Source organism: Equus caballus, chromosome 30 (assembly GCF_041296265.1).
Source record: "Equus caballus isolate H_3958 breed thoroughbred chromosome 30, TB-T2T, whole genome shotgun sequence".
Classification (NCBI taxonomy): Eukaryota; Metazoa; Chordata; class Mammalia; order Perissodactyla; family Equidae; genus Equus; species Equus caballus.
The window spans coordinates 15625011-15642704 of record NC_091713.1 but is presented as its reverse complement, the minus strand read 5'-3'; the positions used below and the strand labels follow the sequence as shown (position 1 = coordinate 15642704).

At 47.3% G+C, this 17694-nt stretch overlaps 1 protein-coding gene and 1 pseudogene across 4 annotated transcripts in view; both read right to left on the bottom strand.

Annotated features, from left to right (window-relative positions):
• Positions 1–6613, bottom strand: part of LIN9 (lin-9 DREAM MuvB core complex component) — a 94478-nt gene extending 87865 nt beyond the window's left edge. The window contains exons 1-2 of one of the 4 annotated variants that reach the window (XM_023632412.2): positions 6422–6489; positions 5223–5322 (exon numbers count right to left, since the gene is read on the bottom strand). Coding sequence is in view for 1 of the 4 variants with exons in the window: in XM_023632409.2 (XP_023488177.1) it covers positions 6422–6500 (79 nt within the window). In the remaining 3 variants the exon portion in view is untranslated. Of the gene's footprint in view, positions 1–2820; positions 2840–5222; positions 5323–6421 lie in introns of those variants that run through there. The other 3 variants (XM_023632409.2, XM_070255626.1, XM_070255625.1) reach the window with 3 other exon arrangements.
• Positions 6614–7107: 494 nt separating this feature from the next.
• Positions 7108–17456, bottom strand: LOC100058392 (isopentenyl-diphosphate Delta-isomerase 1-like; annotated as a pseudogene).
• Positions 17457–17694: the final 238 nt, after the last annotated feature.

Below are 17694 nucleotides of genomic sequence, written 5' to 3'. Positions count from 1 at the left end.
AAGAAAAAGAAAGAGTAAGGGACAGAAACAATTTTAGATCCTCATCCAGAAGTATGCTGGCACTGGAGAAGGGAAAGTGAACTGATATTTATTGAGGCAAAGATGAGAAGGGGATAATATAGTGGGGATAAGAGAAAATGGAAATGACCCAGGCACTGTCACAGCAAGAAAGAAGTCCCTTGGAAGTCGAGAATGCAGGCATGTGCAACACTTAAAGATCCAAGCTGGAAAGGGGAGTTCAGAACAGCCAAGAGGGGCTGGCATGAAGCTGAAGGGATGCACTGACTAAAGCAAACCTTGGTGTATCAGAATAAGCAGGAAGCTCCTCAGACGCACAGAAACTGTACGATTAACAAAGGCCCTCAGGAGATTCTGTTGCAAGGAACTCTCAGGCCCACTTTGAGAAACACTGGGCTACATGTTCCGGTGTGAATAAAGGGTAGGATCTAGGGGTGAGGGGAATGGAATGGATAGGGAAAGAAGTTTTTACGAAAGAAGGAGAACACTAAATTGAAAAATCTCAGGATTGGACACGTATATTGCAAAGAAGTTCAAGTCATTTGAAAAATAATAAAGAATGATCTCTCTCCTTTATATGTGGCATCTAACAAAAAAAAACCCCAAAAACGAACTCATAGATACAGAGAACAAATTGGTTGTTGCCAGGGGCGAGTGGTAGGAGGGTGGGCAAAACAGGTGAAGGGGATTAAAAGATAGAAACTTCCAGTTATAAGATAAGTCCGTCCTGGGGATGTCATAATGCACAGCATGGTGACTACAGTTAACAATACTGTATTGTATATTTGGAAGTTGCTAAAAGAGTAAATCTTAAAAGTTCTCATCACAAGAAAAAAAAATCTGTGTTGCGATGGGTGTTAACTAAACTTACTGTGGTGATCAGTTCGTTATATATACATATATCAAAGCATGATGTGGTACACCTAAAACTAACACAATGTTACATGTTAATTGTATCTCAATAAAAAAAGAAGTTAACAGAAAAAACCCTTTCTATGCTCTAAAATAGAAATTATTCATGGAATTATAGATGAGTAAAATCTCCCTCTTTTAACTTTAAAAAACCGTTTTGAACACTTTTTCTTTTACTATAGTCAAATTATTACTTCGTATCACTCTTCACTTTAAAATTTGTTTTATTTTAGAACCAGCTACTTCTCAGTTACTGTGACATCCATTTATGTTTGAAAGAATATAATCTATGATCAGGCAGTAGTGATGTTATTTGAAAGGTTGGTTTACTTGCATTGAGAAAAGAAATTTTTAAACAGCATGTTCAAAATGTGTGCAAATATCTTTAAAGAGCCAGCCCAATATCATATTACAGAAAACACAAAAATAAAGGATGCTCTCAGGGGATAAAGTAAGAAAGAACAGGAACCAGGAACAAAAATCAGAGAAGACATTAATTCTCCTTTATAAATGAACAATGGATTTTAAATGAGGAGTAACATGAAGTAACACAGTTCCAGCTGTGAAATATTTTTATGCATCTCGGATCCCTAACCCTCAACTGCCTTTTCCTCTGCAGGGCAGTGACAGGCTTGTAGAGCAGATGCCCCTCGACATGGACACCACTCTGAATGGGCTCACCCTACCCTCCTGCCTAGACGTGGAGCAGGGTTTACAGGACACCTTAGCTTCTGCGTGCAAACGGAAGTTTAATGACTAAAAGCAGGAAAGCTGGGGGAGCCGTGGGGGAGAGATGCCATGAAGTCTTGCTAAAAAGCCTCCAACAGTACAACACAAGTGGGAAGCAGCAGTAGCAGACAGGGCACATGTCGATGGAGCGACCAAGAGAAGTCCGGTCATCAGAGAAAAAGCAGTAAGCACTCACTCTTCTGGTGAGTATGCAGAGCGCTGACTGCATCCCAGTCCCCGCTCTGGACACAGGGATAGACAGCATGCAGAGCAGCCAAAGTCCCTGCGCTCAGGGAATTTACATTCTATGGGGGGAGACACACACACACATCAAGTGATAAGTGCTACCAGAAAAAACAAAGCAGGGTAATAAGGATACAGAATGTGGGGTGGCGGTTGAGGGAGGGACACTACTTTTCTATAAGGTGCTCACGATTAGCTTCTCTGAAAGGTGATATTTGAGCAGAGATCTGAAGGAAGAGGCGTGAGCCGCAAGGACATCTATTCCTGCTCCACGAAGGCAAGAACTATATCTTCGGGATTCTGACCTACTCCCTTTTTCCTCTTTTGAGAGACAGTACAGCACAGTGGTTAAGAGCACAGATCGAGCTGAGCTGTGTTTGAATCTTGGCTCTGCTACTTTCTTGCTGTGTTACTTTAAGCTCTCTGTGCTGATTAATTTGTAAAATGGGGATTAAATGAGTTAATCTATGTAAAAGCACTTAGAGAACAATGCACAGAGCACATGGCTAATTTTTATATCATGCTTACTGTACTACTATAATCAATCAAAAAAACTATAAGGTGAGGCCAGCCTAGTGGCGCAGCAGTTAAGTTCAGGCACTCTGCTTCAGCAGCCCGGGCTTTGCCGGTTCAGATCCTGGGCGAGGACCTATGAACCGCTTGTCAAGCCATGCTGTGGTAGGCATCCCACATATAAAACAGAGGAAGACGGGTATGGATGTTAGCTCAGGGCCAGTCTTCTTCAGCAAAAAAAGAGGAGGATTAGCAGCAGATACTAGCTCAGGGCGAAACTTCCTGAAGAAAAAAAAAAAACCACCATAAGGTTAAGAACACAGATTTTACAGGCAAGTGAATTTCATTAAGTTAGAATCCTGCTGTAACTGGGTATGTCCATTCATTCATTCAACAAATACTCACTGAATGCTTCCACAGCACTCTTCTAGGAGCTGGGGTTACCCGAGGGAAAAGAGAGACACAGCCTCTGCTCTCAGGGAGCTGACCCTCTAGTGGGAGGAGACACACAATAAACAAGTCCATAAAATGAGAACTGTACTCAGGCAGTGGCTATAAAGAAAACAAACAAGGTGATGGCAAGGTGGGGGAGCAACTTCAGCAGGGCTGTGAGGGGGGCTTCTCTGAGGTCACACCTGAAAAGGACCAGCCAGGAGAGAGCAGGCCAAAGCTCCAAGCTGGGAAGAAGCAGGAGGTAAAAAAGCCCTGAGGGAGAACATTTAGAATATTCAAGGAAGACGGGGGCACGGGAAGAGGGGTATGAAAACACATGAGAGAAGTCAAGCAGAGGTTCCAAGTGGAAGGGGAATGCAAGCCTGAAGAAAGAGAAACGGTGCTTCTCTGTGCGGCTTCTAACCAAAGCTAACCAAACACACATTAACAAATGCAAAGCTGCACGGTGACAGCCACCACTAAGAAGTTAGAGTGGTATGAAAAGATTTAATAAGAGGGTGTAACCGTTGTCAAGGAGGACAGAACATAGCTCTCTGAAAAAGCTTATGGAGGAATCTAAAGGAGTAAGTAGAAGTTAACTGGAAGTGAGGAGAAGGAAGAGCCCTCCAGGTAGAGAGAACAGCATGTGCAAAGGCCCTATAACAAAGAAAGCCTGGTGAGTGCAGGGAATAAAAAAGTCTGATTTAGCTCAAAGGGATGGAAGGCGAGGAAGAGAGGTACAAAATGAAGCTGGAGAGGTGGGGAGTGGCCAGACCACACAGGGTCTTGTAGCTACTGAGGTGTTTTAAGCAGCAGGAGACACATACATTCTGCAAGGACCACTCTGGCTGCGTGTGGGTTGAGGGGAGGAGGTGATGCCTTAACAGGAGGCTGAGTGATTAGTACAGAAGAGATGGTAACAGCCTGGGCTAGGGTGATGGTGAGAAGCAGGCAGAACTGAGAGACATTTAGGAGGTAAAAGTTACAAGATTTAGTAAAGACTTAAATATGGGAAGTGAAAGAGAGGCAAGTGCTGAAGACACCCTCTAGGTCTCAGCTGAATGCACAGCGGAGATACTCATTAAGACAGGAGCCACTGGAAGGACCTCTGTCCTGGGGCTGGACCAGGAGGGAGATCTAGAACCCAGGAAGTCTGAGGGGCCTCTGAGGCATCCAGGAGGAGATGTGAAACAGGCAAGAGATATCACGTCTAGGAGCTCAGAGGAAAGATCTGGGCTGAGGACAGCCTCAGTTTCCCACGTATAAAATCAGACTCCTAAGAGGACTTAGCTCAACTGAAATGAGGATTAAATGAGCAAATGTATGTAAAATGCTTTGCACAGCATCTGGTTCACAGTAAATACTCAAGTAATGGTAGCTTTTATCATTGATAACGTTATACGGGCTACTGGCTTATTAGGTAGCCCCCTTGACTAAACTTGGCAAAGAAACATGTTGCTATTTCTGGTATTAAATTGAAATCACTTTCCCTTTTCAAGACTTTGCTCCAGTTTCATTAATAAAGCCTCTTACTCTGCATTAAATTCCATGTAAGTATTTACGTGTACCTGATTTGTGGTACTCTGTGACAGACCAGGTAAGGTGATCCTTGCTTTCAATGAGCCAGGGTCAAGCTCAGCAAGACACCAGCACACAAACATGCAGGCCCACACACACAAACATGCACGCCCACACACACACACAAACACGTACATCCACATACACAAATACATGTCCACACACACAAACACGCATGCCCACACACACAAACACGCATGCCCACATACACAAATGCACATCCACACACACAAACATGCACACCCACACACATGCACACTCACACATACACACAAACATGCACGCCCACACACACATGCACGCCCACACCCTCCCAACTACCAGAGATGTTACAAAGCAGTATCAGTGATGACTTACACAGTTTCAGAGTGCAACTGGAACTTGAACCCTAGTATGAGTCCTAAGCCTCCACGAAGAACCACACTAAGTCCTCAATTAACGCCCAATGGTGAGAGCAAACATTCCAAATGACAGGTATAAGAAAGCCACTTAAAACACCTTTCCCTTCAACAGAATGACTACAGCAACCAAAATAAAGCTCTGGCGGCGGTGACTTCTGAGAGGTGACCAAACGTCTTCATGATCAAGACAGCAAGGATTTCCAGACAAGCGCCCTGTGCTGAGCAGGCCCACCCTCGTGCGGGAGCCTCCAAACAAGAAACGACCAAACTCACGGACGCTCTCCAGCTGCGCCCCGTCCCATACAGTAGCCACCAGCCACACGAGACTGCTGAAACTTAAATTAACGAAGACCAAGCGAAACTTACAATTCAGGTCCTCAGTCACCCTAGGCTCACCTGGAGCTCCACAGCGCACGGGCCTCGTGGCTACCGTACTGGACACTGCAAAAGAGCACAGCTCGATCCCCGGAAAGGTCCACCGGAACTCAGCGCTGGCCTAGAGCAAATTTAAAACACCAACGCCTTCCATTCAACTTTTCACCAACTTGAACAACTTCAGCTGTTGGTTCAAGTTTACGATACATGAAGAGTGTCTGACCCCACAAAGAACACGGACTCGGCTGTCTTCAGCCCTCACTGTAAAAGTGTCGACGGGCCTCTCGCACAGACGGATTGAACATGGACCCTCTTGCTTGTGTTACACTAAAACTCTCACAAACGACACCTATCCGTAAACGGGAGAGTGAGCGTGGATGGTGACCTTCCTGTCATTAACCAAGACAGCCGCCTTTTTTGTTTACCTTCGACAACACTGCAAATCACAAAATTACGCGCTCTGCCCTGAAGCTGTGAGATGAGTGCTTCCACTTGCTAAACCCAGGTGAGCATCCGCGTCCGAGACGCAGAGGGAGTGACAGGGTGGGTGTCAGGGAGGGGACAGGGCATGCACGCGGCAGGGTCGCCCCCGCGCCGCCAGGGACCCCCGAGCGTCTGCAGACGCGCGCGCAGGCGGGAGGCGCGGGCTGGGGGCTGCCTGCGCGCTCGCGTGCCCGTCGGACCCTCCCGCAAAGGTCCGTGGCCACCTGTGGTCCCCGGGGAAGGGGCCAGCCCTTTGACACGGAAACGCTTCCCGGCTGGACACCCAGAGGAGGGAGGGGAGCAGGCGCGGCTCCCGGGTGCCTGAGGGCAGCGCCCGGGACGGGACCGCCGGGGGCCGTGGCCCGAGGGGGGCGCCCGGCCGGCGGCTTACGTAAGCCGGGCGCCTCCGCGCCGGCAGCCCCGGGCCGCGGCCGCTCTGCCCCCGCCTCGGCCTGCCCGGCGCGGGCCAGGGGCGCGGCGCCGCCTCCGCCGGCACGGGCTGCGCCCCGGCTTTCGGCTTCCGGCCCCGGCGCTCCCGCAGCCCAGAAAGCAGCGCACCGACACCATAACAAAGGCGGCGACGCGGCGGCAGCCCCGGGGTGCGAGGACCCGGGGCCGCGGGGGCGCTGCCAGTCGGCCCCCGTGCCCGGCGCGGGGTTCGGCCACCCGGCCCGACCGCAGCAGCGCGGGGGCGGGCGGCCGGGGGCGGCGGGGGGGTGCTCCGAACGGCTACTCACTCTCGTCAGGCAACTGGTCGAGCTCCGCCATCTTGAACGAGCCGCGCCGCTTTTTCAAAGGCTGCCCGCCGCGGTGCATTGTGGGGCGGAGACTGTCTTTGCGAGGGAGGTTCGAATGCGGAGCTCGCGGCCCGGCGCGGCGCGGCCGGCGGAGGCGGGCCCGGCGCGGCGCCGCCCGGGGAGGGGGCCCCGCGGGTGCCGCGCCCCTCCGCCCCGGCCCCGGGCCCGGCCCGAGGGCGGGCGGGGAGGGAGGCCGCGCCGAGAGGCCCGGCGGCGGAGCGCGGGGGGGCAGCGCGGGCTCCGCGGCCCGGCGGCCCGGCTCCCGGCGCGCGTCTCGCGGCCCGCGCTGCAGCTGCGGGCGCTGCAGGCTGTTCGTTCCGAGGGGCAGAGGGAGGCCGGCGGGACTGGGAGGCGGCACCTGTGGGCCCGGCGCGGGAGGAAGCCCTGGTGCGCGGTCACGTTACCCGAGGGGGCTCAGCTCCAAGTCGGTTTCTCAGGGCTGCGAAGCCCACGCTGCTCCGGCGAGGCGTCCCCTCCCTCCTCGGAGGGCTGGCCCAGGGAGCCCCGCAGCTCGTCCCGCCATCGCTCGGCGCTCGCCCGCCGCGGAGCCCGCGCCTCCCGGACGTCAGGACCGGGGCTGCGTGGAGCTGGGCGGAGGGACCTTGAGAGGTCGCGAAGTTAATCGTTTAGGGCCGCGTCTCAGCTGTTCGGCTCAGCTCTTTCATCCCTTCGACCCGAGACCGTGTAGGGAGCTGGGAGAGAATTACAGAACCAGTCGCTGGGGGACACAGACAGAAATCGACAGTGACACCACGAGATGATCGAGTACCCCGATCGAAGTGTTAGGAGACTCTGGATGAGGATTCATCCGGTTTTGAAAGAAGTCCGGGGAAAGATTTCACAACTCCTGTCTCTAACACTCTGCAGTTATAAACCACTGTTGCTTTTCAATAATTCACTTAACAAATGTTCCTGAGCTCCAGTCCTTTCTTTCCAGGAATTTATGGAGGGTGGGGAGGGGGGTAATTAAGCAATGAAAATACAACATGGGTGAATTCCAGGAACTGAAAAGTAAAGAGATGGTAGACCCAGATGAGGACAGAGCAGGACACAGAGGCCAAGCTAAGCAGGTGGGCTTGCTAAGAGCCTGGGAGGATGGAGTTGGGTTCTACCTAATGGGGATGGCATGTTTCCGTTTGTTGGAGAACAAAAATGTGGGAAATGGATCAGAGTGTGACAAGATGGCAGTCCTGGGAATGAGGAGGAAGCTTGTTGGGCAGTCAGGCAGGCAAAGGCCAGGAGAGAGGGTCTAGTTGCCACCCTAGAGCTTCAGGGGGTGGGCTCTGGAGCCCCAAGGCCTGGGTGGGATTCTGCTTACTGGTTGTATAACCTCAGGAAAGTTTATTTCTTTTTAAAATTTTATTATTATTATTTTTGGAGGAAGATTAGCCCTGAGAGCTAACATCTGCTGCCAATCCTCTTTTTGCTGAGGAAGACTGGCCCTCAGCTAACATCCGTGCCCATCTTTGTCTACTTTATATGTGGGATGCCTGCAACAGCATGGTTTGACACGTGGCGAGTAGGTCTGCATCTGGGATGCGGACCCTGGTTGCCAAAGCGGAACCTGTGAACTTAATCACTGTGCCACCAGGCTGGCCCAGCAAGTTCATTTCTTAATTCTCTGTGCCTCAGTTTCTCATATCATTGGTGATACCAACTTTATGCCTCGGATAATTAGGTGCTGCCACTTTTGAGGTAGGAGGGGGAGCAGGGTTTGAGCAGAGAGGGTAAAAAATTCAATTTTACAAAGTCATCCCTCCTTCGTAGCTAACTTAACCCCTCCTGTGCCTTCTGAGCACAATCTGATCTGCCTTCTAAGAAGAGGAAAAACAACTGGTCCTGTTGTCAACACCTGCGGGGTGGGTCACTATCAATTTGGAGATGAGTTCAAGAAAAGGTCTGTCGTCTGAGAATGAAAGGGTAGGAAGAAACAGCCGAGGTAGGGTAGGCAGGAAGGTGGGTTGGGGAGTGGGAGGAGGATGCCTTTTATGACTGTAAACCATGGTCAAGGTATCATTAGGCCACGTTTTACCCTAAGGCAGTTTTTACAAACTCACAATGGCAGGTCTGCTGTATTGAAATAAGTGTTTTTAGGCCCTTCCTCATAATCTGCATTTTAAACAAAAACCCTAAATGAGTCTTACTCTCTGAGGCCTGAAGCCATGTCCCAGCCCCAGATCCAGGGCTTGTTAGCTGTGTGACTGGGAACAAGGCCCTTCACTGTGATCTTCAGTGAGGTTCTTTCTTGGATGTTTATGATGGAGGTTTTATAGTCATTGACTTCCTTGGTTCTCCCAACAACCTGGTAACTTGCTTAAAGGTAACATCGACCAGGTGCTAGAATCGGGAATCTGGCCCACTCTCAGTGCCTCAGTTTCTCCCTCTGTGATGTGAGGACAACACCCACCACAGGACTGCTAAATTTTAAATTGTGTATTTCAATTTAAGATGACATGATTGTATGTTATTGTCTGCCTTAAACAAAAGCCCTAAAATTTGGACAAGGACAGTAAGTCATGAAAAATCTAGATAAAAATACATCTTAAGAAAAACAAACAGTCACATTTTAGGCATATCAGGTTTGATGATTTCCCGTCCTATGGCCCATTTATCAAATACTGAGTTACTTCCTTGTAAACTTGGGTGCTTCAAAGAACACTATCAAGAAAGCAAAAAAGAGGGGGCCAGCCTGTGGTGTAGTGGTTACGTTTTCATGCTTTGCTTTGGTGGACTAGGGTTCAAAGGTTCAGATCCTAGGTGTGGACCTAGCAGCGCTCATCAAGCCACGCTGTGGTGGCATCCCACATACAAAATAGAGGAAGATTGGCATAGACGTTAGCTCAGTGACAATCTTCCTCAAGCAAAAAGAGGATGATTGGCTACAAATGTTAGCCCAGGGGTGCTCTTCCTCACCAAAAAAACCCCACAGAAAACAAACAAAAAGACAGCCCTCAAACTGGGAGAAAATATTTGCAAATCATTTATCTGATAAGGGACTTATATACCAAGTACATAAAGAAGTCTTACAAATTGATAATAAAAACACAAATAACCCAATTCAAAAATGGGCAAAGGACCCAAGAAAGATGTAATAAACCAGTAAGCGCATGAAAAGATGCTCAGTCAATAGTCATTAGGGAAATGCAAATCAAAACCACAATGAGATATCACTTCACACTCATGGCGTGGCTGTAATAAAAAAGACAGATAATAACAAGTATTGACAAAGTTGTGGAGAAATTGGAACCCTTGTCCATGGCAGGTGGGAATGTAAAATGGTGCAGCTGCTATGGTGGTTCCTCAAAAAATGAAACAATTACCATATGATCTAGCGATTCCACTTCTGAGTATATACCCCAAAGAACTGAAAGCAGGGTCTTGAAGAATATTTCTACACCCGTGTTCATAGCAGCATTATTCACAGTAGTCAAGAAGTGGAAGCAACCCAAGTGTCCATCAATGGATGAATAGATAAACAAAATGTGGTATATACATACAATGGAATATTATTCAGCCTTAAAAAGGAAGGAGGGGGATGGGGCTGGCCCCGTGGCCGAGTGGTTAAGTTCACGCGCTCTGCTGCAGGCGGCCCAGTGTTTTGTTGGTTCGAATCCTGGGCGCGGACATGGCACTGCTCATCAGACCACACTGAGGCAGCGTCCCACATGCCACAACTAGAAGGACCCACAACGAAGAATATACAACTATGTACCGGGGGGCTTTGGGGAGAAAAAGGAAAAATAAAATCTTTAAAAAAAAGGAAGGAGGGGCCAGCCCGGTGACATAGTGGTTAAGTTCATGCACTCCAGTTCGGTGGCCTGGGGTTTGCAGGTTCAGATCCTGGGCGTGGACATACACACCATTTATCAAGCCATGCTGTGGCAGTGTCCCACATACAAAATAGAGGAAGATTGGCACAGATGTTAGCTCAGGGCCAATCTTCCTCACCAAAAAAAAAAAAAAAAAGAAAGAAAGAAAGGAAGGAAATCCTCACACATGCTACAACATGGATGAACTTTGAAGACATTATGCTAAATAAAATAATACAATCGCAAAAAAACAAATATGTGATTCTACTTATATGAGGTATCTGGAGTAGTCAAATTCATAGAGACAGAAAGCAGAATGGTGGTTGCCAGGGGCTGGGGGAGGAAGGAACAGAGAGTTATTGTTTAGTGGGTAGAGAGTTTCAGTTTGTAAAGATGAAAAAGTTCTGGAGATGAATGGTGGTCATGGTTTCACAGCAATGTGATTGTACATAATGCCATTGATTTGTACACTTAAAAATTGTTAAAATGGTAAATTTTATATTATGTATATTTTACCACAATAAAAAAATCCATGTTGCACAAACAGTACACACAGTATGGTCCCATTTACAAACATATATGCATAGACTAAAATCCAGAACAAAAGATATCTAAATGGTGGCTATTCCTGTGTGGTGGGATTATGGGTGATTTTTATTTTCTTTATGTCTATACTTATCATTTTTCTGCTGTAAAATTTTCATTACTTTTATAATAAAAGCAGCTATTTAAAAAAAAGTATATCCATATAATGGACTATTATTCAGCCATAAAAAGAAGTGAAGTATTAATCCATACTACAACATAGATGAAGCTTGAAAACATTATGCTGAGTGAAAGAAGCCATCACAAAAGACCACATATTGTATGATTCCATTTATAGGAAGCGTCCAGAATAGGCATATCCATAGAGACAGAAGGTAGATTAGTGGTTGCCTAGGGCGGTGGTGGAGGGGCAGGAATTGGGAGTAACTGCAAAAGGGTACAAGGTTTCTTTGTGGACTCACGAAAATGTTCTGAAATTGATCGTAGTGATGGCTGCACAAGTCTGTTTGTATACTAAAAACCACTGAGTTGTACATTTTAGGTGGGTGAATTGTATGATGTACGAATTATATCTCAAGAAAACTGTTACACGGAAAACCTTATTTTCAGACTTTTTGGTTTTTTTCTCAATCTAAAATCTTTGGCAGTCACTTTTAACAGAATCTTTTTCTAAGCCACAAATGAAGATGCAAAGTCGAAGCCCTCTGCTGGGCAATTTGAAATGATAGCTACAAACAAAAGAAAATAGCACACTGCTTTCCTTTCCACTCTGTCTTTTCTGCCACACGTTCTACTTACTATTCTGCAAACTATGCTGGAAAGAGGAGCTACTTTTCCTGTTGTACCCGAGTGGCTACAAGAAGATGCAAATTGAATTCCTGACAGACCCTGTTTCTTTAGAATGACCCCTAGGAGGGTCATCAAGCACTTGTTTCTCCTGAGACCCGGGTAAGAGTATCATTTGGTTAAACAAAAACCAAAACCAAAAAAAAAAACAGAGGAGGGGATCATTAAACCTATTTCCTAGGGCTGTAGGGAGAATTAAATGAGATCGCTTATGTAAAACACCTGGCCCACATCCCAGCCCACAAACACCAGCTCTCTGCTACTCTTTCCTATATCTTCTTTCCCTAAATTGTACCCAGAAGGAGCTAAATGTTTTAGTTGTATTTCTGAGACACGACTTCTAAAGACATAAGGCTCAGCAAAATTTACTGGTGCACCCCAGGGTATTTATGGAGCTCTTTGTTTTTCAGTCTGCAAAATGGAGCAAAATTTAAGGAAGAAGAAGATTTCTTTGAAGAAGCAATGACAAGCTCTTTCCCCAGGCATCTTGCGTAACCAACTATGGTAAAATTATGGTAGATTATCTTATGGGAGGGAAAGTAGAAAGACGTATTCCCCCACGCACACTCAATCCTTGTCCAGAATTTCCTAAATGAATTGGGGCACATCAACCAGGGAGCTCAAAAGACCAGGCCACCCAAGGAGGAGCGCCTTGTCATCAGAGCTGCCCAGACCGGAAAGGTTGGACAGCTCAACATAGCAGATTTGTGGATTCTAACCCAGAAAGATTGTCCCTTCAGGACATGTATGTCTCCATGGGATGTAAGGAAACATTGAGTTGGATGATCATTGATTTTACTTTCTCTTCTTAACCCCAGGTATTCTAAGCAATTCAATAGGGTACAATTATCCAGTAGTTGGTCAGCAAATATTTATTAAGCATCTACTCTGTGGCAGGTACTAGGCAAAATTCAATGTGACATAGTGTCTACCGTTACAGATTTTGTGGTCTAATGGAAGACACAGACAAATTCTATTACAATAGTGTGTTGAGTGCTACCTTAGGGCTGAGGACAGGATGCTACAGGAGCATAGAGTTGGGGCTGGGGAGCAAGAAAGTTTTCTCATGGAAGTGGCCTCTGAACTGAAACCTGAAGAATGAATAGAAGTTAGGGAGAGGAAGTAGAAGAAAAAAGTAATATCATTGGCTAAGGGTCATGTGCAAAGGCCCAGAGGTGAGACAGCACATGACTTTTATTCCAGGAACTTTAAGCAGTTCAGGATGGCTGGAGAGTTTAAGATATGCAAGAGGTAAGACTAGAGAGAGAAACAGCGGCCACACAAGAGTTGGGGGGAGATTTTAGAAACTTTTCCTGAAGTGCCTGTTGTTAGCCATGCCTCTCAGATCTCCAGCTGTGAGGAGCGTAGTTGGCTGACAGCTTCCAGCTGCTGCACCCTAAGATACAGCACAGCATTCATGCCAGTGTCGTGCTCTTCCCAGGCTGCTTCTAGCCGCTAAGTGAGCATGGCAGAGCTGCTAGAGCCAGGCCATTTCTACCCGATATGGGCCTCCTACAATGAGCAACCTTTGCTCTCGGGCTCCTGCGTGGCATGGTCCAGAATGGCTGCATGCTTACCTAAAGAGCTGCCTGCAGCATGATGGAGACCCTTGGCCAACACCATGGAAGATATTAAATGACATTTTATGGCTACTGGTCTGTGGATCGTTTGGGGAGCAGGACATACCAGCTTGTCAGCACTGTTTAATAATCATTTCTTTGATGGAGCCTTGGGGATTTCAAACATCAAGGCTGGTCATGGAGCTGGAATATGCTTACATGGTCAGCTCACTCTCATAGTGCATAGTCGATGATGGTTTGAGATCTGGAGACAAAGCGCATCCTGTGCTACCGAGCAGGGGAGGTCCTGAGAGCTCCAGCGCTCTTCCTCACAGAACTTCTGCTGTTACTGTACCTTATCCTTTGCCTATAAACACTGTTCTGTGCTAGGAGTGAACCCTCATGTCAGCTGTGGCCTCTGGGTGATAAGGTGTGTCTGTGCAGGCTCATCCATCGTAACAGATGTACCCCTCTGGTGGGGGATGTTGACCTGAGGAGGCTGTGCATGAGTGTGGGGAGGGCTAGAGAGGAAATCTCTGTACCTTCTGCTCAATTTTGCTGTGAACCTCAAACTGCTCAAAAAAAAGTCTAAAGCCAAAAGAAAACAAAAAAACTATGAGTGTAAACTGTTGGAGTCCTGTGTGTCCTTTCAGCAATCAAACATGGAAGGTGATTCAAGCATCATTAACACAGCCTCCCCACCGGCATGGCTAAGATTTCCTCAGGGCCGGACTCCAGCCCCGTCTCCTTTCTGCCCTTTGCTCCTTTTACAGGTACCAGACATGCACTCTGCTCTGAGCTCTCCACACATTCTCTTGCTCCCTCTCTGCTTTATCTTTTTTAAAATTTTTTATTATTTTTTTTAAATTAAGATTATGACAGTTAACAACCTTGTGAAATTACATTTGTACTCTCTGCTTTATCTTTCAACAGTGTTTTCCCGAATAAATCTTCGGCATATCTGATTCCATCCTAGCATCTGCTTCTCAGGGAACCTGAGCTGGAACACTCTGTGCTGGGAAATAGTCTGGAAAAGCAGGTGGCACAATGGGGTTTGGGACTGGGTAACTCACCACCTGCCTGGCAGGGACCATCCCATCCCAAGTGGAATGTGGGGCATGGCTAATGTCTGACACAGGGTGACTGAAGATTCCACGTGTGGTGTCCCAGGAAAATGTCCTGAGGGTGGCATCTTTGCTGGTGTGATGATTCGGGCAGTGAAAGATAGGGAGAAACAATGCTTACAAGGACAGTGGAGTTGGCTGGTTGTTACTAAGTTGTACTGATGTTCTGTATAGGAATACTGAAAAAGGAGTTAACGACCACCCAAGAGCTAAGTGGAGAGCCAGAGGGCCTCTTGGTAGCTTACAAAGAGGCCCTTATCACCACCATGACGAGTGGACCAGCTGAGGCGCAAACGCTGGACTTCGCAGTTGGAGTCACTGAGCTCCAGAGACATTTCAATGCTTTGCCAAGGCCAGGGGGTTACACCAGGGTCAGAGTCCTGGTTGAGAAAACCTGGGACGTGACACATGGGAAGGAGACACCTGGAGGGATACCCCCAAGGACCTGGCTCTGCGGAGTCTCCTGAACCCTCAGAGTTGCAGAGGTGTCCAGGCTTCCATTAAGAGCCAGCTCTCCTCCCATGCAAGAAGACACTGCAGCATCTTCTCTCTGACAAGACAGCAGGTTTCCGCTCAGGAGCTGCCCCACCTTCTCACTTGGCTGCCAGGCTGATAACCAGGGTTAAATCTCAGCATGACCTGCCTGAGGACGTGTTGGGCCTGATAAGCAAGGAGAGATATGATACCCCAATGGAGCTGCCAGATTTACCCAGCATGTACTGTGGGAGCTGGGGGGGGGGGGGGGCGGTACATCTGGGATTGGATTTTGAGAGTTTTTGATCAAGAAGAACAGAATATAAAACTGGACAAGGAAGAATTCATTAACTTGGGGACCCTTTCTTAGGACGTAGGATTTAATGCCGTGGCAAGGATCTCAAGGGACGCCAGGGTGTCACTGAGATGCCTGGAGAAAGCACTGAGTTGCACTGAATGAAGTGGAAGTTCCCAAGTTGCTCTGGCAGGTGGTAGAGGAAGGAATAAAAAGGTTCAGGGAGGTGACAGACTGGAATGGGTACATTCAATGAGGCCAGAAGACCCAGCAGACGGTGATGCTACTTGGGAAGGCTCAGAGGAAACGTCATTCAGGAAGGCCAGCAGGAACGTGCTGGTGAGGACACCAGTATCAAGAAGAAATTCAGCAGTGGCTCTCCTCTGCAGGCTGGGGGTGACAGTTGGAGAGGCAGTCACAGGCTGGACTCCTTAAGAGTGATGGGGATGATGGGGGCCCCACTGAAAGTAATAGAGGCAGGTGGCAGTGCTTAATCATGGGGAAGTAGGAGGCTGCATTTATCATGAAAAATCAGCAAGGTTGGTGGGACAGCCAAGCGAGGTTGATTCATAGGGACATGTGGAAATAGACATGGTTAATAGAACATGGTGTCTCTAGGGACAAAACAGATGGGCAGCCAGCAGAGCTGCTGCTGAATATCCACAATCAAAAGAAGGCATGACTGGAGGAGTAGGAGGCCGAGGGCCATCACCCGAATAAAGAATCATGATGCCTTGCTCAGTTCCCAGACTTGAGCCAAATTTCACATCTGGAACTCATTGATTGAAGAGATGGCCACGTCCCAGGAGGAAGGACCCTGGAACACGGTGGCAAGTGTACACTGTACTGATTCCTAGTCATTCCTCAAAGGGGCCATTTATTCAGGTGACTGGACACTGAGGAAAGAGGAATACCCAGACATTTCAAGGACTACTGAACACAGGGCCTGAGTTGACATTGATAGTCATAAGCCTGAAGTCATCAAAAACCCCCTTTAAAGCTGAGGCATACAGAGTGGAGGCAGGAGGTCATAAATGGAGTCCTAACTCAAGTCTGGTTTACAGCGGGTCCCGTGGGTCTGTGGATGCAATTGGTGGTCAGTTCCGCAGGCCATGAGAGTAGAACTTGGCAGTTGGGTCCTTGGCCTGTGGGGTAAGAGCTACTGTAGTGGGGAAGCTTAAAAGGGTAACTGGAAGCCCCTGCGACTTCCCTCTGCCTCCCCGCACAAGATATTAAATCAAAACCAAAATCAGATCCTGGGGGACGGATGGTGATGATTAGCGCCACCATTAAAGATCTAAAGGACGTGGGGTCTCAGATTTGGTTTTTTAAAATCTTTCTAAGCTTAATATGGACAAGTTTTTCACACTTGTAAAGTCATTCAGCCATGCTTTCATGTTCGTGTTTTTTCAACAAATTGATTCAAGAACAGTTATCTCACCATGTAAAGAGAAAAGTCTGTGCAATCATTTTGACCCAGGAAGGCATCTTGATTTCACTATTGGCTGCTTTTCTCACAAGTTTTTCTAGTTCTTCCTTTGACACATAACAATAGCTCTTCATCTCACAGGGATCTGGATCCAAAGTTACAAACAAACAAACAAAATGCAATCTTCACAAACAAAATGCAATCATGAGGCCTGCCTGGTGGCACAGTGGTTAAGTTCGCACACTTTGTTTCAACAGCCCGGGGTTCATGGGTTCGAATGCCGGGCGCGGACTTACACACTGTTCATCAAGCCATGCTGTGGCGGCATCCCACATACAAAAAATAGAGGTAGGTTGGCACAGATGTTAGCTCAGGGCCAAAAAATAGAGGTAGGTTGGCACAGATGTTAGCTCAGGTTAGTCCTCCTCACCAAAGCAAACAAACAAAAAATTTAATCCATTTCATGTTCACCCCAAATATCATCAGATTGAATGAATTTGTATTAACTAATCTGGGGAAACCTGCTCCATGGATATTCATAATTCAGCTTTTAAAGATTTCCATGCAGCCCTTTTCTCTTCAATTGTATTATTTTCTTCAGGTTCTCCTGTATAACTTAATGGATAACTACAAGTATTAGTAAAAAAAAACAAAAAAAAACCTAGAAAGGAAATTTTAGTGTCTGACCTCTCCTGTAGTAGTAGCTTATTTTCTGTGTTGAATAAGATGACACTTAAGGTTCAATGCAATAGTCCTTTCGCAATGCTTTCATTCCAGTGACAGTTCGTTTTAGTTCTAGGTCCAATTTTATTGTCATTTTCATCAATAAGAGTACACATCACTGCTAGAAACTGAAGCTGCCCATCAAAATTGTCAATACTTATTTCAGGCATGCTAACATGTGACTGTTCTGTCCTAAATATCCTTGTTCTACTTGTAGCAGAGGGTCCCAAGGTGTTGTCAGACAGCAGGAACTAAGCAAATTCTGTGAGGCTTAAAATGTGTCTCCTCCAGGGGCTGCAGGGCACAACCGATTGGCTCAGAGGCAACTCCTACCCAAGGTTTTCTTTCTCATACTTTGCCACAGTTGATTTGTTCAAGGATGGGAAACTAAATCAATGAGTCTCTTCT